The 23,221-nt window shown below is 42.2% G+C and overlaps 1 protein-coding gene across 2 annotated transcripts in view; it reads right to left on the bottom strand.

Moving 5' to 3' along the window:
- gdap2 (ganglioside induced differentiation associated protein 2) overlaps nt 1–23,221 on the bottom strand; it is a 77,718-nt gene that overhangs the window by 17,614 nt on the left and 36,883 nt on the right. For both annotated transcript variants that reach the window (XM_043700940.2, XM_043700939.2), the window contains exons 5-10: nt 22,088–22,164; nt 15,038–15,197; nt 11,936–12,086; nt 11,191–11,267; nt 3,268–3,344; nt 1,255–1,394 (exon numbers count right to left, since the gene is read on the bottom strand). In XM_043700940.2, the coding sequence (XP_043556875.1) occupies nt 1,255–1,394; nt 3,268–3,344; nt 11,191–11,267; nt 11,936–12,086; nt 15,038–15,197; nt 22,088–22,164 (682 nt within the window). The remainder of the gene's footprint in view (nt 1–1,254; nt 1,395–3,267; nt 3,345–11,190; nt 11,268–11,935; nt 12,087–15,037; nt 15,198–22,087; nt 22,165–23,221) is intronic.

Below are 23,221 nucleotides of genomic sequence, written 5' to 3'. Positions count from 1 at the left end.
ACATCCATTCTAGAGATTGATCATTGGGAAGACCGAAACAATGGTCTTTCAGCTTCTCAAACTTCATTTCCTCATCACATATTCTAACCCCTTCTTCAGTTACTATCAGAGACACAGGCTGTTTGCAATCTTAGTGGCATGATCTTGACCTCAGCTACCAATCATGCAATTCAATTAGAAAGGCTACTGACTTCAATCAAGATAACAATGCCTTTGGTCCCATATTCTGTTGAAAGCGGCAACCATGTCTTTGTCACTTTCAATCTTGAATCGTCCAGTGTCCTCCTGGCTAGACTTACATTATCTATAAAGCTTTTAACTCATCCAAAATGCTTTTAACCCTATCATAACCTACATCAAATCATGCTCCCGTCACACCGTGCTTGCTGAGCTACATTGACTCCCTCAATGTTTCGAGCATAAAATTCACATCTTATTCAAATGCAGTCATATCCTTGCCTCATGGTCTCCTCATTAGATTAGATTCCCTACAGTGTGGAAACAGGCCCTTCGGCCCAACAAGTCCATACTGACCCTCCAAAGAGTAATCCACCCCGATTAATGCACCTAACAACTATGGACAATTTAGCATGGCCAATTCACTTAACCTGCACATCTTTGGAATGTGGGAGGCAAGCACCTGGAGGAAACCCACGCAGGCATGGGGACAATGTACAAACTCTACACAGACAGTCACTCAAGGTTGGAATTGAACCGGGGACCTTGGTGCTGGGAGGCAGCAGTGCTAACCACTGAGCCACCGTGCCGCCCCTCATCTGCAAGATATCCTTCAAACTTACATTCTTTGAAGTTCTGTTCCATTGCTTCAACATTCTTGTACATTACCCACATTTCTCCAATTGTTAGTGGTTGTGCTTTCAACTATCTCAGTCCTCCATGTCCTGAAATCTCGTAAAACATGTCTGCTACTCCACAGTACTCCACAGTAGTCGTCGTCTTCTGCTTTTACACACTTCTTAAAACTCTTTTTTTTTTCTTTCTCCCAAAAAATGATTAGTATTTTGCAAGTTAATGCTTCTGGGCATTTATTTTGAACTAAACAAACAATAAGAATAAAACTGTTCACCATCTTTTCATTTCATTGTTAATAGAAATCAAATAAGTAGAATGAGAGTGTTCTAATCTGATGTACTTACAATGACAAGAACAGGCAATGATAGGGTAAATGTTTTCTATGTGGTAGCTTTCATTAGGTGAAATGAGTATACATGCAAAATGGAAGCATGAACTTACTTTACATCAACAATATCGTACAATTTCTTGATGAATTCCGAGTCAGGATGATTGTGTTCACTGGTCAAAGTATGAAAATACACCATGACAAACTCCCTTGCAGCAATGTGGTCCATAATATGAATAAAATACAGTAGTGCCTAAAAACAGTAACAACTCATTACAACTACAGTACATCAGTCAAATCACATTGATTATCACTGCCTTGGTCAAAAGGGAATGGAGTACAAAAGCTGAATGTTTGCTTAAGCCATACAGGAAATTATATCAAACCATAGCTGGAATATGGTGAATAGATTTGGGCCCCTTATCTAAGGAAAGATATACATGTATTTGAGGCAGTCTACAGGAGGTTCACAAGGCTGATTGCAGAAATGGTGAGACTATCTTATGAGGACAGGATGTGTAGGTTGGGCTTCTATTCATTAGAGTTTAGAAGAATGAGAAATGACCTCATTGAAACATTCAAGAGTCGTAGGGGACTTGACAGGATAGATGCAGAAAGGACATTTTCCCTTGTGGCAGTCATAGAATCATATAGTACAGAACAGGCCATTTGGCCCATTGGGTCTGCACTGCCAAAAACATACTATTACTTACACTAACCCTACTTTCCTGCATTTATTCTATTAATTAGCCTTGAATGTTATGACACCTCTGGTGCTCCTCTAAATACTATTTAAAGGTAGAGGTTTCCTGCCTCACCTATCCTTCCAGGCAGTATATTCCAAACTCTCACCATCCTCTGGATGAAAAGGTTTTGCTCAATACCCTTCTAAACTTCCTATCTTTCACTTTAAGATTATGTCCCCATGGTAACTAACACTTTAACTATGGGGAACAGCTGTTTTCATTTTATCCACACCTTGTGGTAACCAGAACTGCACATGGTACTCCAGTTGCGCTATCACAATCTATGCCATGGGATAGATTTTAGATCAGGAACCTTTTCCTCCCAATCTGGTCCAAACACCACACTGGGTTAAATTTAATGCTCCCGAACGGGAAAGTAGCAAACACGTGGAAATTAATTTAGCAATATACTGAATAACGTGATATAAAATGGATTCACTTCAATGGTGTTATAGTCACAAATTTCAACCAGTTTTCGATTTTAATCACTCAGGTTTTCAAATAAGGCTCTGAAGGGAAATCCCAGGGTAAACCTAATCAGATTTCTTCTGTGCCGTCGGAACTAACTTCAAATTCTACATTTCACAATTTTACTATGATTTATTGTCATAATAATAGGTTAGTTCTGCTATAGAATACCAACAAAATAAATTTTCTAATGACAGCATTTTTGGAAGTGATGCTTTCTTTTCCTCCCAAAATGAAGCCAGGCATCTCTCTCGCTGTTTCTCAAAGGCTCTGTATAAACATTTCTAAATGTGGCACACATAGATAAGAAATTTGGAAGATCATCTAACCCAGTCATCTCTCCAAGCTTAGGAATAGTTGGCAAAGACATTGTTTCCTCTGTGGATAGGGGAGAAGAATAAGGATAAATATACATCAGCTCTAAAGGAAAGAAGTGATCTAGCCTCACTGACACCAGTTTTGTGCAAGTTTAGCTTGGTTTGCTAAATGGCAGATGCACGATAAAAAATGGCTGTGATGTCTGTTCTAGCTGAGGTTGACCAAGGTTGACCTGACTTCTCATCAGCCTTTCAGAAAACCACAATACGCTGTGGTTCCAAGACCCTCATTATCGGGGATGGTGCTTAAAGAATAGAAGAATATCAGTAAAAGTCACTGATAAATAAAGAAATTGAATATTTGATGTAATCTGATAAAAACAGATCTTACTCAGTAAAAGTAAAGTTGAGGGCACAGTAAAAGATATATTTAAGTCAGTGCAGTGGCCGGGTGGTATTTATGGTTTAATTATTTAGGAACTATTCTGGAATAAACAAAGCTCTGAAAATTTTAAGGTTTCAAGTTGTTCATACAGCAGACAAATATTTGTCCAAAACTAACTGACAATAAAGCCATTTTGAAAAAAAATCTTACCTTATCGGGTTCTATTAGAGTTACAGGAATATTCCTTCCTACTATCACCACCACTGTACGTCCACATTTATCATATCCTGCAGAAATACAAATCATTGACACTATTAGGAATACACACCTCAAGCTTGTCCTGGAAAATGTTTTCATTTTTGAAACCATTTAGAACTACACAAATGGAAATAAAATTGCAAATGCTGAATGGGTGACGGCTAGTTCTACAAGCATTTCATGAGATCTAGTCAGGTTAGATCTCATGGAATACAGGGAGAACTAGCCATTTGGATACATAACTAGCTCAAAGGTAGAAGACAGAGGGTGGTGGTGGAGGGTTGTTTTTCAGATTAGAGGCCTGTGACCAGTGGAGTGCCACAAGGATCAGGGCTGGGTCCACTACTTTCCATCATTTATCTAAATGATTTGGATGCGAGCATAAGAAATATAGTAAGTTTGAAGATGACACCAAAATTGGTGGTGTGGTGGACAGCCAAGAGATTACCTCAGATTACAATGGGATCTTGATTAGATGGAGAAAGTGAGGACTGCAGATGCTGGAGATCAGAGCTGAAAATGTGTTGCTGGAAAAGCGCAGCAGGTCAGGCAGCATCCAGGGAACAGGAGAATCGACGTTTCGGGCATAAGCCGTTCTTCAGGAATGAGGAAAGTTTGTCCAGCAGGCTAAGATAAAAGGTAGGGAGGAGGGACTTGGGGGAGGGGCCTCGGAAATGTGATAGGTGGAAAGAGGTCAAGGTGAGGGTGATAGGTCAGACTGGGGTGGGGGCGGAGAGGTCAGGAAGATGATTGCAGGTTAGGAAGGCGGTGCTGAATTCGTTACCCAGATGGCCTCCTTCTTCAAGGACCGCAATTTCCCCCCCCCGACGTGGTAGACGATGCCCTCCACCGCATCTCTTCCACTTCCCGCTCCTCCGCCCTTGAGCCCCGCCCCTCCAACCGCCACCAGGACAGAACACCACTGGTCCTCACCTACCACCCCACCAATCTCCATGTACAGTGCATCATCCGCCGTCATTTCCGCCACCTCCAAACGGACCCCACCACCAAGGATATATTTCCCTCCCCTCCCCTATCAGCATTCCGTAAAGACCACTCCCTCCGTGACTCCCTCGTCAGATCCACACCCCCCACCAACCCAACCTCCACTCCCGGCACCTTCCCCTGCAACCGCAGGAGGTGCAAGACTTGCGCCCACACCTCCCTCCTCACCTCCCTCCAAGGCCCCAAAGGAAACTTCCATATCCGCCACAGATTCACCTGCACCTCCACACATATCATCTATTGCATCCTCTGCACCCGATGTGGCCTCCTCTATATTGGGGAGACAGGCCGGCTACTTGCGGAGCGTTTCAGGGAACACCTCAGGGACACCCGGACCAACCAACCCAACAACCCTGTGGCTCAACACTTCAACTCCCCCTCCCCCTCCCACTCCACCAAGGATATGCAGGTCTTTGGACTCCTCCATCACCAGACCACAACAACACGAAGATTGGAGGAAGAGCGCCTCATCTTCCGCCTAGGAACCCTCCAACCACAAGGGATGAACTCGGATTTCACCAGTTTCCTCATTTCCCCTCCCCCCACCTTGTCTCAGTCAAATCCATCGAATTCAGCACCGCCTTCCTAACCTGCAATCTTCTTCCTGACCTCTCCGCCCCCACCCCAGTCTGACCTATCATCCTCACCTTGACCTCTTTCCACCTATCACATTTCCGACGCCCCTCCCCCAAGTCCCTCCTCCCTACCTTTTATCTTAGCCTGCTGGACAAACTTTCCTCATTCCTGAAGAAGGGCTTATGCCCGAAACGTCGATTCTCCTGTTCCCTGGATGCTGCCTGACCTGCTGCGCTTTTCCAGCAACACATTTTCAGCTCTTGATTAGATGGGCCAATGGGCTGAAGAGTGGTAGATGGAATTTAATTTAGATAAATGCGAGCTACTGCATTTCAGGAAAGCAAACCTTAGCAAGACTTAGAGTCATATAGATGTACAGCATGGAAACAGACCCTTCGGTCCAACCCGTCCATGCCGACCAGATATCACAACCCGGTCTCGTCCCACCTGCCAGCACCGGGCCCATATCTCTCCAAACCCTTCCTATTCATATACCTATCCAAATGCCTCTTAAATGTTGCAATTGTACCAGCCTCCACCACTTCCTCTGGCAGCTCATTCCATACACGTACCACCCTCTGTGTGAAAAAGTTGCCCAAAGACAAATATTCACAAGCTGAAGTACGCAGGGGGAGTGTTCCCTGTGGACTTTGATAATACAAAATGCATTATGAGTGAAAATTTCAACCTCGTATTGTGTGTGTTATAATCTCAGCAGATGTTGTTACTGGACAGGTCAGATTGGGGTGTCATGGTGGCTCAGTGGTTAGCACTGCTCCCTCACAGCACCAGGGACCTGGGTTCAATTCCAACCTTGGGTGACTGACTCTGTGGAGTTTGTGCATTCTTCCTGTGTCTGCGTGCGTTTCCTCCAGGTACTCCGGTTTCCTCCCACAATCCAAAGATGTGCAAGTTAGGTGAATTGGCCATGCTAAATTGCCCATGTGTTCAGGCATGTGTAGGTCAGGTGCATTGGTCAGGGGTAAATATAGGATAGAGGTAAAAACAATGACTGCAGATGCTGGAAACCAGATTCTGGATCAGTGGTGCTGGAAGAGCACAGCAATTCAGGCAGCATCCGACGAAAGAGTAGGGGAATGGCTCTGGGTGGGTTACTCTTTGGAGGGTTGGTGTGTTCTTGTTGTTGGACTTGTACACTTAATGGTAAGGTCCTAGGGAGTGTTGCTGAACAAAGAAACCTTGGAGTGCAGGTTCATAGTTCCTTGGAAGTAGAGTCGCAGGGAGATAGGATAGTGAAGGCGGCATTTGGTATGCTTTCTTTTATTCATCAGAGTTTTGAGGACAGGAGTTGGGAGGTCATGTTACGGCAGTTCAGGATATTGGTTAAGCCACTCTTGGAATGTTGTGTGCAATTCTGGTCTCCTTCCTATTGGAAAGATGTCATGAAACTTGAAAGGGTTCAGAAAAGATTTACAAGGATGTTGCCAGGGTTGGAGGATTTGAGCTATAGGGAGAGGCTGAACAGGCTGGGGCTGTTTTCCCTGGAGCGTCGGAGGCTGAGGAGTGACCTTATACAGGTTTATAAAATCATGAGGGGCATGGATAGGGCAAATAGACAAGGTCTTTTCCCTCGGGTGGGGGAGTCCAGAACTAGAGGGTATAGGTTTAGGGCGAGAGGGGAAAGATAATAAAAGAGACCTAAGGGGCAACCTTTTCACGCAGGGGGTGATGAGTGTGTGGAGTTGGCTGCCAGAGGAAGTGGTGAAGGCTGGTACAATTGCAACATTTAAAAGGGATCTGTACGGGTATAAGACTAGGAAGGGTTTGGAGGGATATGGGCCGGGTGCTGGCAGGTGGGACTAGATTGGACTGGGATATCTGGTCGGCGTGGAAGAATTGGACTGAAAGGTCTGTTTCCATGCTGTACATCTCTATGACTCTAATAGAAAATGCAATTGTATCAAAATCTATAGTATTAAAGCATTAAAGTCAACATTTTAGGTGTAATAGTCTTCCTCACAAAGGGCTTTAAATTGCGCACATCCTGGACTACTGCAGTGTAGGAAAGGTTGTTAGTTGGAGGAGATCAAGTTGAAACTTTTGGAGTTTAGATTAGATTAGATTACTTACAGTGTGGAAAAAGGCCCTTCGGTCCAACAAGTCCACACCGAAGCGCAACCCACCCATACCCCTACATTTACCGCTTCACCTAACACTGCGGGCAATTTAGCATGGCCAATTCACCTAACCTGCACATCTTTGGACTGTGGGAGGAAACCCGCGCAGACACGGGGAGAACGTGCAAACTCCACACAGTCAGTCGCCTGAGGCGGAAATTGAACCCGAGTCTCTGGCGCTGTGAGGCAGCAGTGCTAACCATTGTGCCACCGTGTGCCCACACTACTCTGGTGATCTGCAAGGCTGAGATCAACGCAGATAGTATGTTTCTGATGCAGTCATCCCACTCCTTAAGGATGTATAAACAGGAGAGGAAATAGGTGACTGCCAGGCAGGAAAGGAACAGGCAGCACAAGAGTCCCCACTGTACCCTGTATTAAATTCAGAATACTAATGAGAAAGATGGCTTCCCTGCTAAGGGTAGCCTAAGCCAGGTGACTCAGCTATACTAGGAACTGGAAGGAGGTTGAGAAGAGCAATAATCTTATGCGATTTGCCATTAAACAGCTTTTCTTCAGCCACAAGCATGAATCAAGATGGTATGCACCTTTCCTGGTGCCAAGGTCAAGGACATCATTGATCACATGCAGTGCAACAATGCAGGAACATGAACAGTGATCAGTCATGGTTCACACTGCAACAATGGAGGAGCATGAACAGTGATCAGTCATGGTTCAAACTGCAACAATGCAGGAACATGAACAGTGATCAGTCTTGGCTCACACTGCAACAATGCAGGAACATGAACAGTGATCAGTCTTGGCTCACACTGCAACAATGCAGGAACATGAACAGTGATCAGTCATGGTTCAAACTGCAACAATGCAGGAACATGAACAGTGATCAGTCTTGGCTCACACTGCAACAATGCAGGAACATGAACAGTGATCAGTCTTGGCTCACACTGCAACAATGCAGGAACATGAACAGTGATCAGTCTTGGCTCACACTGCAACAATGCAGGAACATGAACAGTGATCAGTCTTGGCTCACACTGCAACAATGCAGGAACATGAACAGTGATCAGTCATGGTTCAAACTGCAACAATGCAGGAACATGAACAGTGATCAGTCATGGTTCACACTGCAATGATGCAGGAACATGAACAGTGATCAGTCTTGGCTCACACTGCAACAATGCAGGAACATGAACAGTGAGGGTGCGGGTAGATATCAGTGACAAGAAAGTAACTGCAAGTAGTTCTCCTGTAACTGTGTTTTGTGAACATGATTTGGGTGTAATGCGATTTCTGAACGGTGAACTATATTTTTATATAAAGCCAACTCCCATTCGATGTTACACGATTCCATCCCTGTTACTAACCAGCTGTGATTTATTCTGCTGGCGCATCGATTGCAACAGATTGGCACCTGTGTGTGCATTTCTTTTGCTTCTATCTGCAACTAAAGTAGAGGGAGCAAACATTGAAATATTTGGCTGAAATGCTTACTGGGATCATGCATGGAGTTAGGGCGGTGCCGGGAGGGTAGGGGGAGCGTGAGAGAGCGAAGGTGCAAATACAGTAATGTCCAGCGAGGGTTGGAGTGTAAGTAGGCCTTTTGTAAAGCAGAGGCTTAGTTACTGGCTATGTGAAGCTTCAACATACGGCAACTTTACAAGAGAGGATGTTTGTGTGTCGATGGGGGAAGGTGTGAAACTAAGAATGGACCACTGGGGACCCTTGTGCACTATAGAAATTGACCAAGGTGATTTAGACAGCATCTGCTAACTCATGACCACTTTACCTCGAAGGACAACGGCCGCAGATACATGGGCACACCATCAGCTTCAGGTTCTACTCCAAGTTAGTCATCAACCTGAGTTGCTGTTCCTTCATTGCCATTGGGTCAATATCCTGGAAGTCCTCAACTACGTCCTGGGTCTACCTATAGCATTTAGACTGCAGCTCTTCAAGATGGCATCTGGTTACCAGCTTCGCAAGGACAACTTGGCAATATATACTGCCCCAGCCAGCAATGCCCCCATCCCATGAATGAACAAAAAAGGTCTGGGGAAATAATATCTGCACAGCCAGATGGGTTCAGGTTTGGATAAGAACATGAGTAGAACGAGGTAGAAAAAAAACGTCCTTGCAGGGTGGATTGCAGTGTTATTGAAAGGGCTTAACCTAATTTGGTGGATGGAGGCTGCAGAATGCAAACCCAGAGATAAAATTAAAGTCAAAAAAATGAATTAGAGACACAAATTTAATTAGTGTCAAATAATAAATGGCAGGGTTAAAAGAAAAGTAGCCTGGCATATATTCAGTTTACTATGCATGTAATATGAAAGCATGACGTGTGGTAAATGTTTCGCAAGCAGTCACATGCATGCACACTGTGACACTTACAGATTCCTAGTTCAATTAAAAAAAATCAAAAGGATTGGCTGCTAAATATTTCTGAAAACAAGTCCAGGAAAGAGAACTAAGAAAAAAAAAAGGGAGGGAGGGAGGTACGATGATGAAGAACAATATTTCTGATTGCCAATTAGTGAGAGGAACATAAAATTATAGGTGGTCTGTAAAATACACAATTAAAATGAGGGCTTCAGTCATTCTCCGTTCGGTGTTCTCTGTACCATCACGTCTAGGAATGGGAATTGGTTGTCCTTTTTTTCCTCTCTCGTGAATCGGATTCCTGTGAGTGTGGCGTTGATGATTCGGTGTGTGTTTTCTATTTCTGTGTTTTAATGATTACAAAGGTGTCATCCACATATCTGACCCAGAGTTTGGGTTGAATTTGCGTTACGACTGTTTGTTCTAATCTTTGCATTACAGCTTCCGCTATGAGTCCAGAGATGGGTGAGCCCATGGGTGTGCCGTTGATTTGTTCATATATTTGGTTGTTGGATGTGAAGTGTGTTGTGAGGCACAGGTCCAGTAGTTTGAGTATGCCGCCTTTGTTGATAGGTTCCCCGTCTGGTGTCTGTTCTGTATGTCCAGCAGGTTGGCTATTGTTTCTCCGGCTAGGGTTTTGTCGATAGAGGTGAACAGCGCCGTTACATCGAATGAGACCACGGTTTCTTCCTTGTCTATGTGTATATTTCTGATGATGTCCAAGACTTCCTGTCTTGACTGTATAGAGTGTCTGGATCTGCTGATCAGGTGTTTCAGTTTCTGTTGTAGTTCTTTAGCCAGTTTGTGTGATGGGTGTCCCTGGTAGCGATACGATGGGTCTGAGTGGGATGTCTGGTTTGTGCACTTTAGGTAGTCCATAGAATCTGGGGGTGGTGTTGCTTTCAGGTTTCATTCTCTGTAGGTCAAACCTGGTTATCTGTCTGTTTTTTTCTACAAATCTTCTCGCAAACTTTGAATAGATGATCTGCTTTTGGGTGCTGACTAATATGCCCTGCCAAGAAATGTACTTGGACTACCAGGTTAGGATAGCATGGGAACTGTGCTCAGATGTTCCAGCCAAACAGTTCACACTTGTTATTCAGACTTGCACAGGAAGAATGACCCTTTAAGCAAGTAGTTTTGATTCCCAGGACTGTGGAACCAAATAGAGCTTGAATCACATACTTCAAATTAGTCTCAACACAGAGCATATTTTACCTGTAGTTGGATTACCAGTATTACAAGCACGAAATCTACTTTGGAAGAAAAGTACACTGTACTGAAAAGGTTGACTGAACAATCACCCACACCGTGAAATAGCAAAGAAACAGATCTGCAAGACTATGAAACCCAGATTCCTAACGGTGTGCTGAAAGTTTCCTGCAAGGTCCAAAACCTATCCTCTACAACTCTTTCAACTCTGATAGCATCAGAGTATGGAGATTGGCTAAATAGCTGATCTCAGAGAAAACACTGCAGGAAGCAACAAAAGGAGACTGCACTTTTAAAAAAATGCAAGCCACCATTCTGGGAAGGAAAACTGCCAGTACGTGGAAGTGGGTGGAAGGAGAGATGGCGAAAGAATAAGGGATTGTGAGAGCAAGAGAAAATTCAGGAGAGGTTCTGACTTCTATTATTTGCAGCTTACTGAATCATATTTGGAAAAACAACATTCAGGCATTAAAGGAGTGTTTTGAGGAATCTCTCGTGTGATAGCACTGATCCTTCCAGATTAATGAAATTATTAAACATCCGTGGAGAATAATCGTCTTGTCCTCATTATATCTTTTGTCAAAGTCTTACAGCACCTACTTACCAGTTTGATATAATGCTTTCAACGAAGCAACACCTGACAGGTCATCTGCTCTTGCTCTGCACAACCAACGGTTATAGCTAAAAGGAAATATTATTATCCTGTGAGTAATATTTAACAAACAACAGGAATAAACAGAAGACATATGGCCACTAGACACAATTTCATAACATGGCTGCCTGGAACTTCCAAGGAGTGCAGTGCAATTGCAAATTCAGCAACTAAGTACACCTCAGGTTAACACTGCCAACAGGTTAGTAAGAAGAAAACTAGCTCCAAAAAAACAAATGTACTGTGAAAGCCTATGATGAAGCTAATGTGATGGTGCAGATACATGCTCTCAATTCCCCATGTTTTGAATGTTAATGGTGTTATCAAGGAGAAAGGCTGTGTACAACCTTATTTTCTCTCCCAAAAGTGGAAGAATTCATACAAACAAAACAAATTAAGCTTAAACATGAAGGTGATGCTAAAATAACACACGTATTTTGTTTAGAGCACTTTACCTGCACAAAAGTCTGAAAACAGCACAGCAAAATGTTTGGCAATGTATTTAAACCTGGAAAATCTATTCTGAAGGAGGTAGAGTTTCTTTTGGCAATTTTTGTAGCAGTACAATGTTGTATATAGGGGATACTTATATCAACCAAGACCAAGATAGAAGAGTATGGAATATTCACTGCGTTTAAAAGGCAATAAAGAGAAACGCGTGCAGTTTTCATGCATTATATGCACACTCACTACTCACTTGCGCTGATGTGCTTTTTGAACGGCTGCTTCAGACATTTGTCCTTGAAGAATCAGCCGCCTCTGTTTATCAATATCTCCTTCCATCTTAGCAAATGCATGTGTTCCAATATACTCTAGCTCAAGGTGTTCCTCATCAGATTCATCTTCATCTAAAATAATGATAAATAAAGTGACATTCCTTAGGTCAAAAACAACACTTAAAACTAACAAATCGTATTCAAATAAAGTAGTTTACACATTCACTAAAGCTAATGATCAGACCAACAACATCAAGTTTTAATACATCAAATGATAAGCTCTTTAGCATTTGCTAACAAATTACAAGTTCTAATGTAGAATTTTAAACTGGAAAGGCAATGTATCTAAAAAAAATTAAACACGTTAAGCAAGCCATTTCACCTATTACAAGTGACTGTGACAGTGGTGTTATCCATTAACAGGATAATGCCGTCAGTCCAAAAAGACATTCTGCATACTACAACTGCATAAAATGTGTTTGTATTTCAATGGCAGTATGATGCCAGGTATGCAAGCTATATGTTCCAATGATTGGTTGATTGAATCAAACAATGGCTGCTCACAATAGAGTGCAGACTGTACTCAACAGCACACACTTACAGAACCCAAAACAAAGCATCCAAAGTCAGCTGTGATTCTGTGATTGGGTAGTGGTTGCTGAACAATCTTGTGTTGTTAATAGCTGGAACAACAACTAATTAACAATAATTAGAAGAGCTTGTATCATGGTACATTTATGCAGACTACAAATCAACATGTAAGCATAGAGGTCCATTCCTTGCACATCAAAACTGGTGTCCTTTTTCAAAAAAAAAACCGAGGAACTTGAGAAGCCTATAGTTTTCCTCAATGCTTTCTCCACGGGCAATACCACTGCCAATTCACATCGTCTTCTCCTGTCTGACAAATGGTTGCATTTGCTAACACGTGCATGCAGATCTTGCGGGGCAAGAGTAAAGGATTGGGACCTTGAGAGAGGAGAGGGAGGAAAAGAGGAGTCTTTCACTTGAGCTTCCACTGACCTCCGGCAGACAGGATTCCAAAGATTCAGTATCCTCAATGAACAATTTCCTCCTCACTTCAGTCCTAAATAGCTTACCCATTAGCTTGAGACAGTGACCATGATTCTCGATATGGCAGCCAAGGGAAACATGCTTCCTGCATCTACTTTGTCAAGACCAGAGAATTTTACTTAGATCTACTTTGATGGACCCAGTAAGAATTTTTAAATCTCAATGTGGTTCCCACTTATTTTTCTAAACACTGGAGAATAAAGGCCCAGTCTTTTTAATCAGCTCTCAGAGGAGAATTCTACTACCCACGCAATTAAGTCTGGTGAACTTCTGTTGCATTCCAGCGAGAGCAAGCACTTCCTTAGTTAAGCAGACCAAAATGATACACAGTTCATCAGATTCACTCCAGTACTAAAATTTTCTTTTAATAAATGCCAATACATCACATGCTCACCTAATGACTTGCTGTCTCTACATTACCTTTCAGTGATTCATGAAGGATACTTGGGTTTAATCAACATTTCCCAATCTTTCACCATATAAGAGAAACCCTGAATTTCTCTTACTCCTATTACTCTTCAAGAGGTCAGTCAAACCAGACGTAATTTCCTACGTAGACACGGGGAGAATGTGAGGCAGCAGTGCTAACCACTGTGCCACCGTGCCGCCCAAATCAGAAATGACAAGTAGTAAACGAATAAAGCTAGCATTCTACAACCAATACAAAATTTGAAGCCGAGACTCAAGTTACTCAGCAAAGAGGAGTACTAAACACTGAAGTTTCATCATCTTATAAAATCACATTTCCAGCTAATAACCACAAATAAAATATTACTCCACTGAGCAGAGCACAGCCTAATCTAGTGAGAAAAAACCCTTTAAAACACAAAGTAAAGTTTACATGTATAAAATATCTTTCAAACAAACCAAATGGAGCAATTATGTTTCTGATCATCCAGCTGAAATATGTAGTTTAAGGATCAGTGTGTTAACAAGGGCATCACAATGCTTGGAAATTGTTTCTTCAAAAGGAGACTGCCACAAGGATCAGTGCTGGATCCACTACTTTTTGTCATTTATATAAATTATTTGGATGCGAGCATAAAAGGTATAGTTAATAAGTTTGCAGATTATGCCAAAATTGGAGGTGTAGTGGACAGCGAAGATTACCTTGGATTACAAGGGGATCTTGATCAGATGGGCCAATGGGTTGAGGAATGGCAGATGGAGTTTAATTTACATAAATGTGAGGTGCTGCATTTTGGGAAAGCAAATCCGAGCAGGACTTATACCCTTAATGGTAAGGTCCTAGGGAGTGTTGCTCAACAAAGAGACCTTGGAGTGCAGGTTCATAGCTCCATGGAAGTAGAGTCGCAGGTAGATAGGATAGTGAAGGAGGTGTTTGGTATGCTTTCCTTTATTGGTCAGAGTATTGAGTACAGGAGTTGGGAGGTCATGTTGCAGCTGTACAGGACATTGATTAGGCCACTTTTGGAATATTGCGTGCAATTCTGGTCTCCTTCCTATCAGAAGAATGTTGTGAAACTTGAAAGGGTTCAGAAAAGATTTACAAGGATGTTGCCAGGGTTGGTGGATTTGAGCTACAGGGAGAGGTTGAAGGCTGGGGCTGTTTTCCCTGGAGCGTCGGAGGCTGAGGGGTGACCTTATAGAGGTTTATAAAGTCATGAGGGGCATGGATCGGGTAAATAGACAAAGTCTTTTTCCTGGGGTGGGGGAGTCCAGAACTAGGAGGGCATAAGTTTAGGAGAGGGGAAAGATAGAAAAGAGATCCATGGGGCAACTTTTTCACGCAGCGGGTAGTACATATATGGAATGAGCTGCCAGAGGAAGTGGTGGAGGCTAGTACAATTGCAACATTTAAAAGGCATTTGGATGGGTATATGAATAGGAAGGTTTTGGAGGGATATGGACAAGGTGCTGGCAGATGGGACTAGATTGGGTTGGGATACCTGGTCAGCATGGACGAGTTGGATCGATGGGTCTGTTTCTGTGCTGTACATCCTTATGACTCTATAACCCCTGAAAACTATTCATATGATAATACTCACAAGGAGGAATGCCTGGTTTGTCCAATATACGGATCTGTCGCTCTGCAATGACCGGCTCTCCTTCAGCATTTCCTACATCGGCAGGGAGGAACGGTAGAGATCCCCTCTCTTCCTCCAAAGACCGTGGAAAATAAAGAGGCATCAACTTTAAATATGTAGCCTGTGGGAAGTCATATCAATTGTTAGCTGTAGATTCCACCTCCACCTGCCCTCAGCAGATCTTGTTTAAGCTTTAAGAGCATCTATTATTGGAATACTATGGAAAACATTACATAAGAATGGTCTAGAATGGCTATGACCTATCAAAGTAGTCCCATAGCTTCGGATCCCAAAGTAGCTTGAATATTCTTTAAAATGCTTCCCTACATGCTGGTCTGGCAGCATACTAATCCCTTATGTCCGAGCTTTTGTAATGTCAGTTGTGAAATTTATATATTTTAATACGATTTATTTTGTATTTTTGAATTTCGAGTGAGTGGCACTAGTTTCCCATGTCTCTGAAGAGGTTTAATGACGAACTTCAGTACTTCTGTAGACATGGTGATTTTCTTTTTAAAAACAGTAAATGAGCAAGTTAGGGCAGACAAATGGGAGCATTTTTTACATTGAGAGTTTTTTTTTAAAAACAAGCAAACAAAGCAAACAGTTGTGCACTAGGATTTTAGTTCATAAGGTCAGGGATTGACTTTCTTTTTAGGATAAATGCCTATAGCTAGGGTCAAAAAGCTTTTTCATTTCAGTTTATGCTATACATCATAGCTTAAATTTTAGGTTCGTTCTGAAATCTTGGCTAAAGTTGGATACGCAAAACAGCAGCTCGGGAAACATTAGTAGTTTAGGACATTTAAGAAATTACCTCCATGTGAGGAGTTTCATTTAAAACTTCCAGACCAGAAGTACTTAAATTAGAGGATGTTATGGGAATCTTCAGAAAGTGTCAACTCAATTGTATGAAAGCTCCAGGATGAGACAATCAGATCCTCAAGATGGGGAACTGATAGTAAAACTAAGCTCGATTAAATACAATAGAAGGGTATACTCCCTGGTCTGAATTCTGTAAAGAAGTGGTTTTGGGATTAATAGTTTTGTATTTTACCAGGTGTTTCTAAATTTGAGTTGTAAGCAAATAGATTGGCTTATTTTAATTTTACTACTTTTGGAAAATAAATTTCTCAGAATCATACAGAACAGAATTGTCACAACTCAGCCATGCTGATCTGGTTTCCTGAACTGAACCGTTCCCATTTGCCTGCATCTGGCCCATATCCCTCTAAACCTTCCTATCCATGTATCTGTCCAAATTTCTTTTCAATGCTGTCAATGTACCTGCCTCTACCACTTCCCCTTGCAGCTCATTCCACATAAACATTACCCTCTGTGAAAAAGTTGCACCTCAGGTCCCTTTTAAATCTTTGCCCTCTCACCTTAAACCTATGACTTCTAGTTATGGACTCCCCTACCCTGGGAAAGGGAGCTTGCCAATTCACCTTATCTATACCCCTAATAATTTTATAGGCCTCTATAAGATCATCCCCAGTTTCCTATGCTCCAGTGAAAAACGTTCCAGCCTACCCAGCCTCTCCTTATAATTCAAACCTTCTGGTAACGGTAACATCCTTGTAAATTTTTATTGTACCCTTTCCAAGGAAATAACATTCTTTCTGTAGCAGGGCATCCAGAATTGTATGCAGTTTGCTTGTTGTTAAAACTGAATGTTTTGCAGTGTTTGTTTCAGTGAAAGACTAAGTTTTTAAAATTAAGAAAATACTATGATCGACCAAGCTGTATTTCAATCTGGGATCATAGAATCCCTACAGTGTTCAAACAGGTTATTAGGTCCAACAAGTCCACACCGACCCTACGAAGAGTAACCCACCCAGAACCCATTCCCCTACTCTATTATCCTATATTTAACCCTGACCAATGCACCAGGTCCCTGGTGCTGTGAGGCAGCAGTGCTAACCACCTCAATCTGACTTGTCCAGTAACATCTGCTGAGATTATAACACCTTCAACACCAGTGAAATTTTCACTAATACTGCATTTTGCAGCCATTATCAAAGTCCACAGGGAACACTCCCCTTGCCTACTTCAGCTTGTGAATACTTGTCTTTGAAAGCAAAGACTGTCAGCACTGAGGAAAGAAAACACGCAGTCTACACAAAATGACGACAGACCATGGGTCAATGAATAAATCTCAATCAAGTCCACACCAATAATAAAGGTAGTCTGAATAAATGTCACAATATAACTTCTCCTGATCCCTAATAATTGTTATGTTTCTATTTCTTTCATGGGATATGTTGCACTCATATGATCAGCATTTACTGCCCATCCCTAATTGCCCTTGAACTCCCTTGCTTAGCCATTTAGGAGGGCAATTAATAGTAAATTACATTGCTGAGGGTCTAGGAGTCATTTGCAGGCCAGACCAGGAAAGGACAGATTTCCCTCCCTAAAGGAAATTAGCAAACCAGATGGATTTTTACAACAATTGACACTAGTCTCATGTCACCAGAGAGACCAACTGAAGAGATTTCTCCTGATTCCCATTTACTCCAATTTTGTTTAGGCTCTTTGATGCCACATTCAATCAAACGCTGTCTTAATGTCAAGAACAGTCACTCCTATCACACTGCTGGAGTTCTGCTCCTTTAATCATGATTGAACCAAGGGTGTAATGAGGTCAGAAGCTGAGTGGCACAGGTGGAAACCAAAGTGAGGATTAATGAGCAGATTATTCCTTGGTAGTGACACTTGTTATCACGGTCAATGACCCTTTTTCTTTGGCATCCATTAGATTAGATTAGATTACATTACATTAGTGTGGAAACAGGCCCTTCGGCCCAACAAGTCCACACCGACCCGCCGAAGCGCAACCCACCCATTCCCCTACATTTATCCCCTTACCTAACACTACAGGCAATTTAGCATGGCCAAATCACCTGACCTGCACATCTTTGTGACTGTGGGAGGAAACCGGAGCACCCGGAGGAAACCCACACAGACACGGGGAGAACGTGCAAACTCCACACAGTCAGTCGCCTGAGTCGGGAATTGAACCCAGGTCTCTGGCGCTGTGAGGCAGCAGTGCTAACCACTGTGCCACCGTGCCGCCCATTCTTCTCATCTTCTTCTCTATTCCTTCCTCTTAGTGCTTTTCTTTTCTTCATCTCTCACGGCTTTTTAGGATTCCTAGCCTCCTGGCGTGGTGACCTCCCAGCCTCCTGCAGAGGTCTCCTGGCATGGCATGGCGTCACTCGCGCAGTCTGGAGCCAGGGCTCGGGGTGGACTGGAAACCAGGTGCCAGAATGGTCTGTTGTACTGAAGTTTTATTTCTGTAATACTGGACATTTTATTTCTCTATTGTCTAAGATCTTGTTACTCAAGAAGCTGTGCCTAGGTACATTTGTATCCAAGTCAGTGTTGTAATTGGTGACATAAGCTTTGACTATACTCAGTGTATATGACAATAAAGACTATCCTTATTGTAATTTTGTTACTTTACAGATTACTGAAAGTAGACTGATTGGCTTGGTTAGATTTGTCAAATTACTACCTTGCTTTATTGCGCACAGTACATTTCTGGGTAATTTTACACATTATTGGGTGGATGCCATTATTCTAAATCTATTGGACCAGCTTTGCTAGGCAACAGCTATTCTGCAGCACAAGTCTTCAATACAATTGCCGGAGTGTTGTCAGGATCCATGGCCTTCATCTGTTTCTTGGATTGAATTGAATTGGTTGATAACTGGCAACCATGATGCTGTAGGGTTCAGGAGCAGGCAGAAATGGACCATCGTTTGGTAGTTGGGACTGAAGGCTGATGCAAATACTTCAGCTTCATCTCTCTCACGGATGTGCTGGACCCCTCCAGCATTGAGGATTATGATATTTGTGGAGTTTCCACATCCTGTTAGTTGTTTAATTTCCACCGCGATTCATGGCTGGATGTGGCAGGAATGCAGAGCTTAGATGTGAACTGTTGGTTATAGAATCATTTAGCGCTGAGTACTGCATGCTGCTTCAGCTGTTTAACATGCAAGTTTGATATGTCATGGCTTCCCAGTGTTGCCACTTCAGTTTTAAGTATGCATGGTGCTGCTCCTGCCAGGCCCTCTTGCAAGCTTCCTTGAATCACAGTGGACCTTCTGGCTCAATGGTAATGCTCAAGTGTAGGATGTATCAGCCTGGGTTACAGATTTGGTTGAATATCACTCAGCTGCTGCTGATGGCCTACTGAGTCTCATGAATACCCAGTTTTGATTTAATAGTTTTGCTCAAAGTTGGTCTTATTTACCATGGTGGTAGGGCAACACAATGTAGAATATCTTCAATTGGAAGATGCGACTTATGTCGACATGGACTGTCTGGTGGTCACTCTACTCACCATTGTCATGACAGATGCATCCGTAATAGGAAGTTTGGTGAGGATGAAGTCAAGTAGATTTTTCCCTCTTGTTGGTTCCCTCATCACCTACTGCAGACCCAGTCCAGAATCTACATCCTTCAGCCAGTCTGGTCAGCAATGATGATACCAAGCCACTTTTGGGGATGGATATTTAGTTTGCTCATCCAGAGTATATTTTATGGCCTTGCCACCCTCAGCAATTCCATTAAGTGATGTATACCATGGAAGAATACAGATTCATCAGGGTGGTAGGTAGCATTCAGCACATACAAACTGATGCCCCGAGACTTCATGAGGTTCACATTCAATTGCTGTCACTCCAGCTAATTCTGTCACGGACAGTATTCCACTGTGCCCCTCTAGTGGTTCTATGGAACAAAACATACCAGGATGCTAAGGGCAATGTCCAGGATGTCATCTGAAAGGTTTCTAGTATCTAAGTAGGTACCAGAAAGCCCATCCAGTTTTATTCCTTCTTTAGGCTTTGTAGCAGTTTTTATATAATGCAGTGACTTATTTGACCTTCTTAGAGGATAGTTCAAAGTCACCTACAATGCTATGGGTAGAGAGTCACATGTAGGCCAAATCAGGTCAAGATGGCAGATTGCCTTCCCTGAAGGACAATAGTGAACCATGGTCACCGTTATTAAAATTTCACCACCTCACATGATTGGATTTGAAGCCATGCCTGTGGTCCGGGATGACTAGACCAGTGACATTACCACTATGCCATGACCTCACCCACTTATTTTGCAGGTTCTGGATGGGAATTGCCCAATTCTTGCCATTTTAATGTGGGCAGCTATGACTCAGTAGAATATTTTAATTTTTAGTCATCCCAATTGAGTGCCTAGCCACTAAATACTGGATTTTCCTTTTAACAAAAAAGTTTGGAAACTAATTTTTGAGTAGAGTTTTTTTTTGTTTTGCTGGAGAACTTTAACTCCAACCATAACCGTAAGTGTCCTCCTTCAATGATGTGTATTTTCATATTTAATCTCATCTGAAATAGGTGATATTAACAAAGATGTGACAGCAAGACAATGATAGCACGGCTCATGCTGTAGAAACTGAATACACTTTACATTTGTTTAAAATTCCCAATTTCTTAAAGTCGCTGTGCTGGGGACCATTACCTCCACTATTAAGAAGGACAGTCCATAAAAATCAGTTTAAATGAAACAATTGCATTACCTGCACAAGGCTGCTATAAACAACCTTAAGTGACCTCAATTCACTGCAGGAAGTACTGTCAAAAGTAGTAGGCTAACACTGCCTCTGCTGTCACCAACATATCTGTCTATGGATGGAATACATCCCAGGGTGCTAAAAGAGATGGCAGGAGAAATAACAAATGCACTTGTGACAATCTTCCAAAATTCACTGAACCCTGCGGCAGTTTCAGTAGACTGGAAAACAGCAAATATGACGCCACTATTTAAAAAGGGAGGAAACCAGTTAGCTTAACTTCCGTAGTGGGGAAAATGCTCGAGTCTATTATCAAGGAATAAATAGCAAGGCATCTAGATAGAAACTGTCCCATCGGGCAGACACAGCGTGGATTCAGAAAAAGTAAGTCATGCTTAACTAGTCTTTTGGAATTCTATAAAGACGTTACAAACGTGATGGATAATGGGAACTCAGTAGATGTGGTGTATCTAGATTTCCAAAAGGCACTCGACAAGGTGCCAGAGAAAAGGCTGCTGCATAAGATAAAGATCAAGGTGTTACGGGCAATGTATTAGCATGGATAGATATTGGTTAACTAACAGGAAACAAAGAATGGGAATAAACGAGTGCTATTCTGGTTGGCAGTGACTAATAGTAAGCCTCAGGGATCAGTGTCGAGACTGCAATTATTCACAATTTACATAGATCCAACCTTCCAACTCAGCACTGCCCTCTTGAACTTTCCTACCTGTCTATCTTCCTTCCTACCTATCCACTTCATCCTCCTCTCCGACCTATCAATTTCATCCCCACATTCATCGACCTATCGCATTCCCAACAACCTTCCCCCCCCAGCCCCATCCCCTTCTCATTTAACTCTTAGCCCCCATGACAGCGGGGGAATCTTGTAGAAACAAATACAATTATGAAGGGAATAGATAGGATAAAAGTAGAGAGGATATTACCACTGGCAGATGTAACTAGACAAGAGAGTATAGCCTCAAAATTAGTGGGAGCAGATTTAGGACTGAATTGAGAAGGAACTTCTTTACCCAGAGGGTTGTGAAACTATGGAATTCCCTGCCCACTGAAGTGGTTCAGGCTTCCTCAGTAAATGTTTTTCAAGTTAAGGTAGAACATTTTTTGAACAGTAAAAGAATTAAGGGTTATGGTGAGAGGATGGTAAGTGGAGCTAAGGCCATGAAGAGATCACCACAATCTTACTAAATGGTGGAGCAGGCTTGAAGGGCCAGATGGTCTACTCCTGCTCCTAGCTCTTATGTTTATTTGTTGGTTTTGACAGCAATGGCAGTTGCTCACTAAGGCTTTTTCTTCTGCACAGATAAACATGAGTAAATAACAGCTCTCATTTCAAATGAACAGAGAAAAGTGCAGCCAAAGGAATGACTAAGGATATTCTAGTCATTTAGCTTCACAGTTAAAGACCTCAATAATGGATCATTTACCTCTTCTAAATCTGTAACTGCAAAAACAACAGTCTCAATAGTGTCTCCATGTTTCTCCAAAAATCGTCTAACTGTTCCTGAGAATCAAAACATAGAAGAAAAATTATACATGTTATGAACTATTAGCGGACACCTTCCTGTGGAGGGAAAAAAAATCATTATTTTGGCTTCTCCTTAAATTTTGATGCTGTTCTGGCATCATCGCAATGTTGTGTGTATCACATTGTGCCAAAATCGGCAAATATATAGTTGTGAATATTCAGTTCACAGTTTATGTGTTTTAGCATAAACTTCAGTTCCTAAATGTAGAGGTCAAGTGTAGAAAGTGGGATAAATGCAAGTACCTTGTAGTCTAATACAATTAACAGGTTGGGACCCTGTTGCATTAATGGGTTAATGATAGAAACGTGGAATCCTATAGTAGCATGTGGCCTTGTTCTAATTAGCCAGAGTGGTACTATCTATATTGATTGTCAAGAATTGCAACCCAGAATTTTTTTTTGGCAGATGGAAGAAAATATTAAAAACATTCATTGAACTCTGCATTGTTATAAAACTATTACTTTATTAAATCAAAGAATAAATTTTAAATAAAGGATACTAAATCAAAAAGGTTAGTTGGATGACAGTCCAGAACAGACTATGTTGTAATGGACATGGGTGAAGCTTACCAAATGGTCTCTAGGTTCAAATTACCTGGGTTTATACTGGGAGAGAGAGCAAATTACAGCCTGACACTGAATGTTCCGGGCTACAAGTGATACAATTAACACACTCCCAACAGTAGGGCAGGTTAAGTCGCTGGAAGCCATAGACTTCGGTGCAACTGAGTGGTATGAATGAAGCAATATTTGCTCGTTGCAGCTGAGCAAAATTCAAGAACTTAAACATTCAGTAGATAAAGGCTGAAATTGTTCTAACAATTAGATACTTAGAAGTAGTCTCAGGGGTCCTGGAGGACATATTTTTAGGGGAAGACATTGAATTATCAATACGTGAGCAACTGTCCCAAGGCTAGATCTTCGGAAGTGGAGAATCAGAAGTCTTCACAAAGGAGATAAATGGGATAGATGAGATTTGGTGACCCACAATGTCACTAATGTGGGGTGTTATCCACCTTGACCACATCAGCTA

The sequence above is a fragment of the Chiloscyllium plagiosum genome, unplaced genomic scaffold (assembly GCF_037043375.1).
Source record: "Chiloscyllium plagiosum isolate Xiang-an unplaced genomic scaffold, Cpla_swu_hap1 HiC_scaffold_12, whole genome shotgun sequence".
Classification (NCBI taxonomy): Eukaryota; Metazoa; Chordata; class Chondrichthyes; order Orectolobiformes; family Hemiscylliidae; genus Chiloscyllium; species Chiloscyllium plagiosum.
The sequence above is the reverse complement of the archived record's forward strand: the minus strand, read 5'-3'. Positions and strand labels throughout refer to the sequence as shown.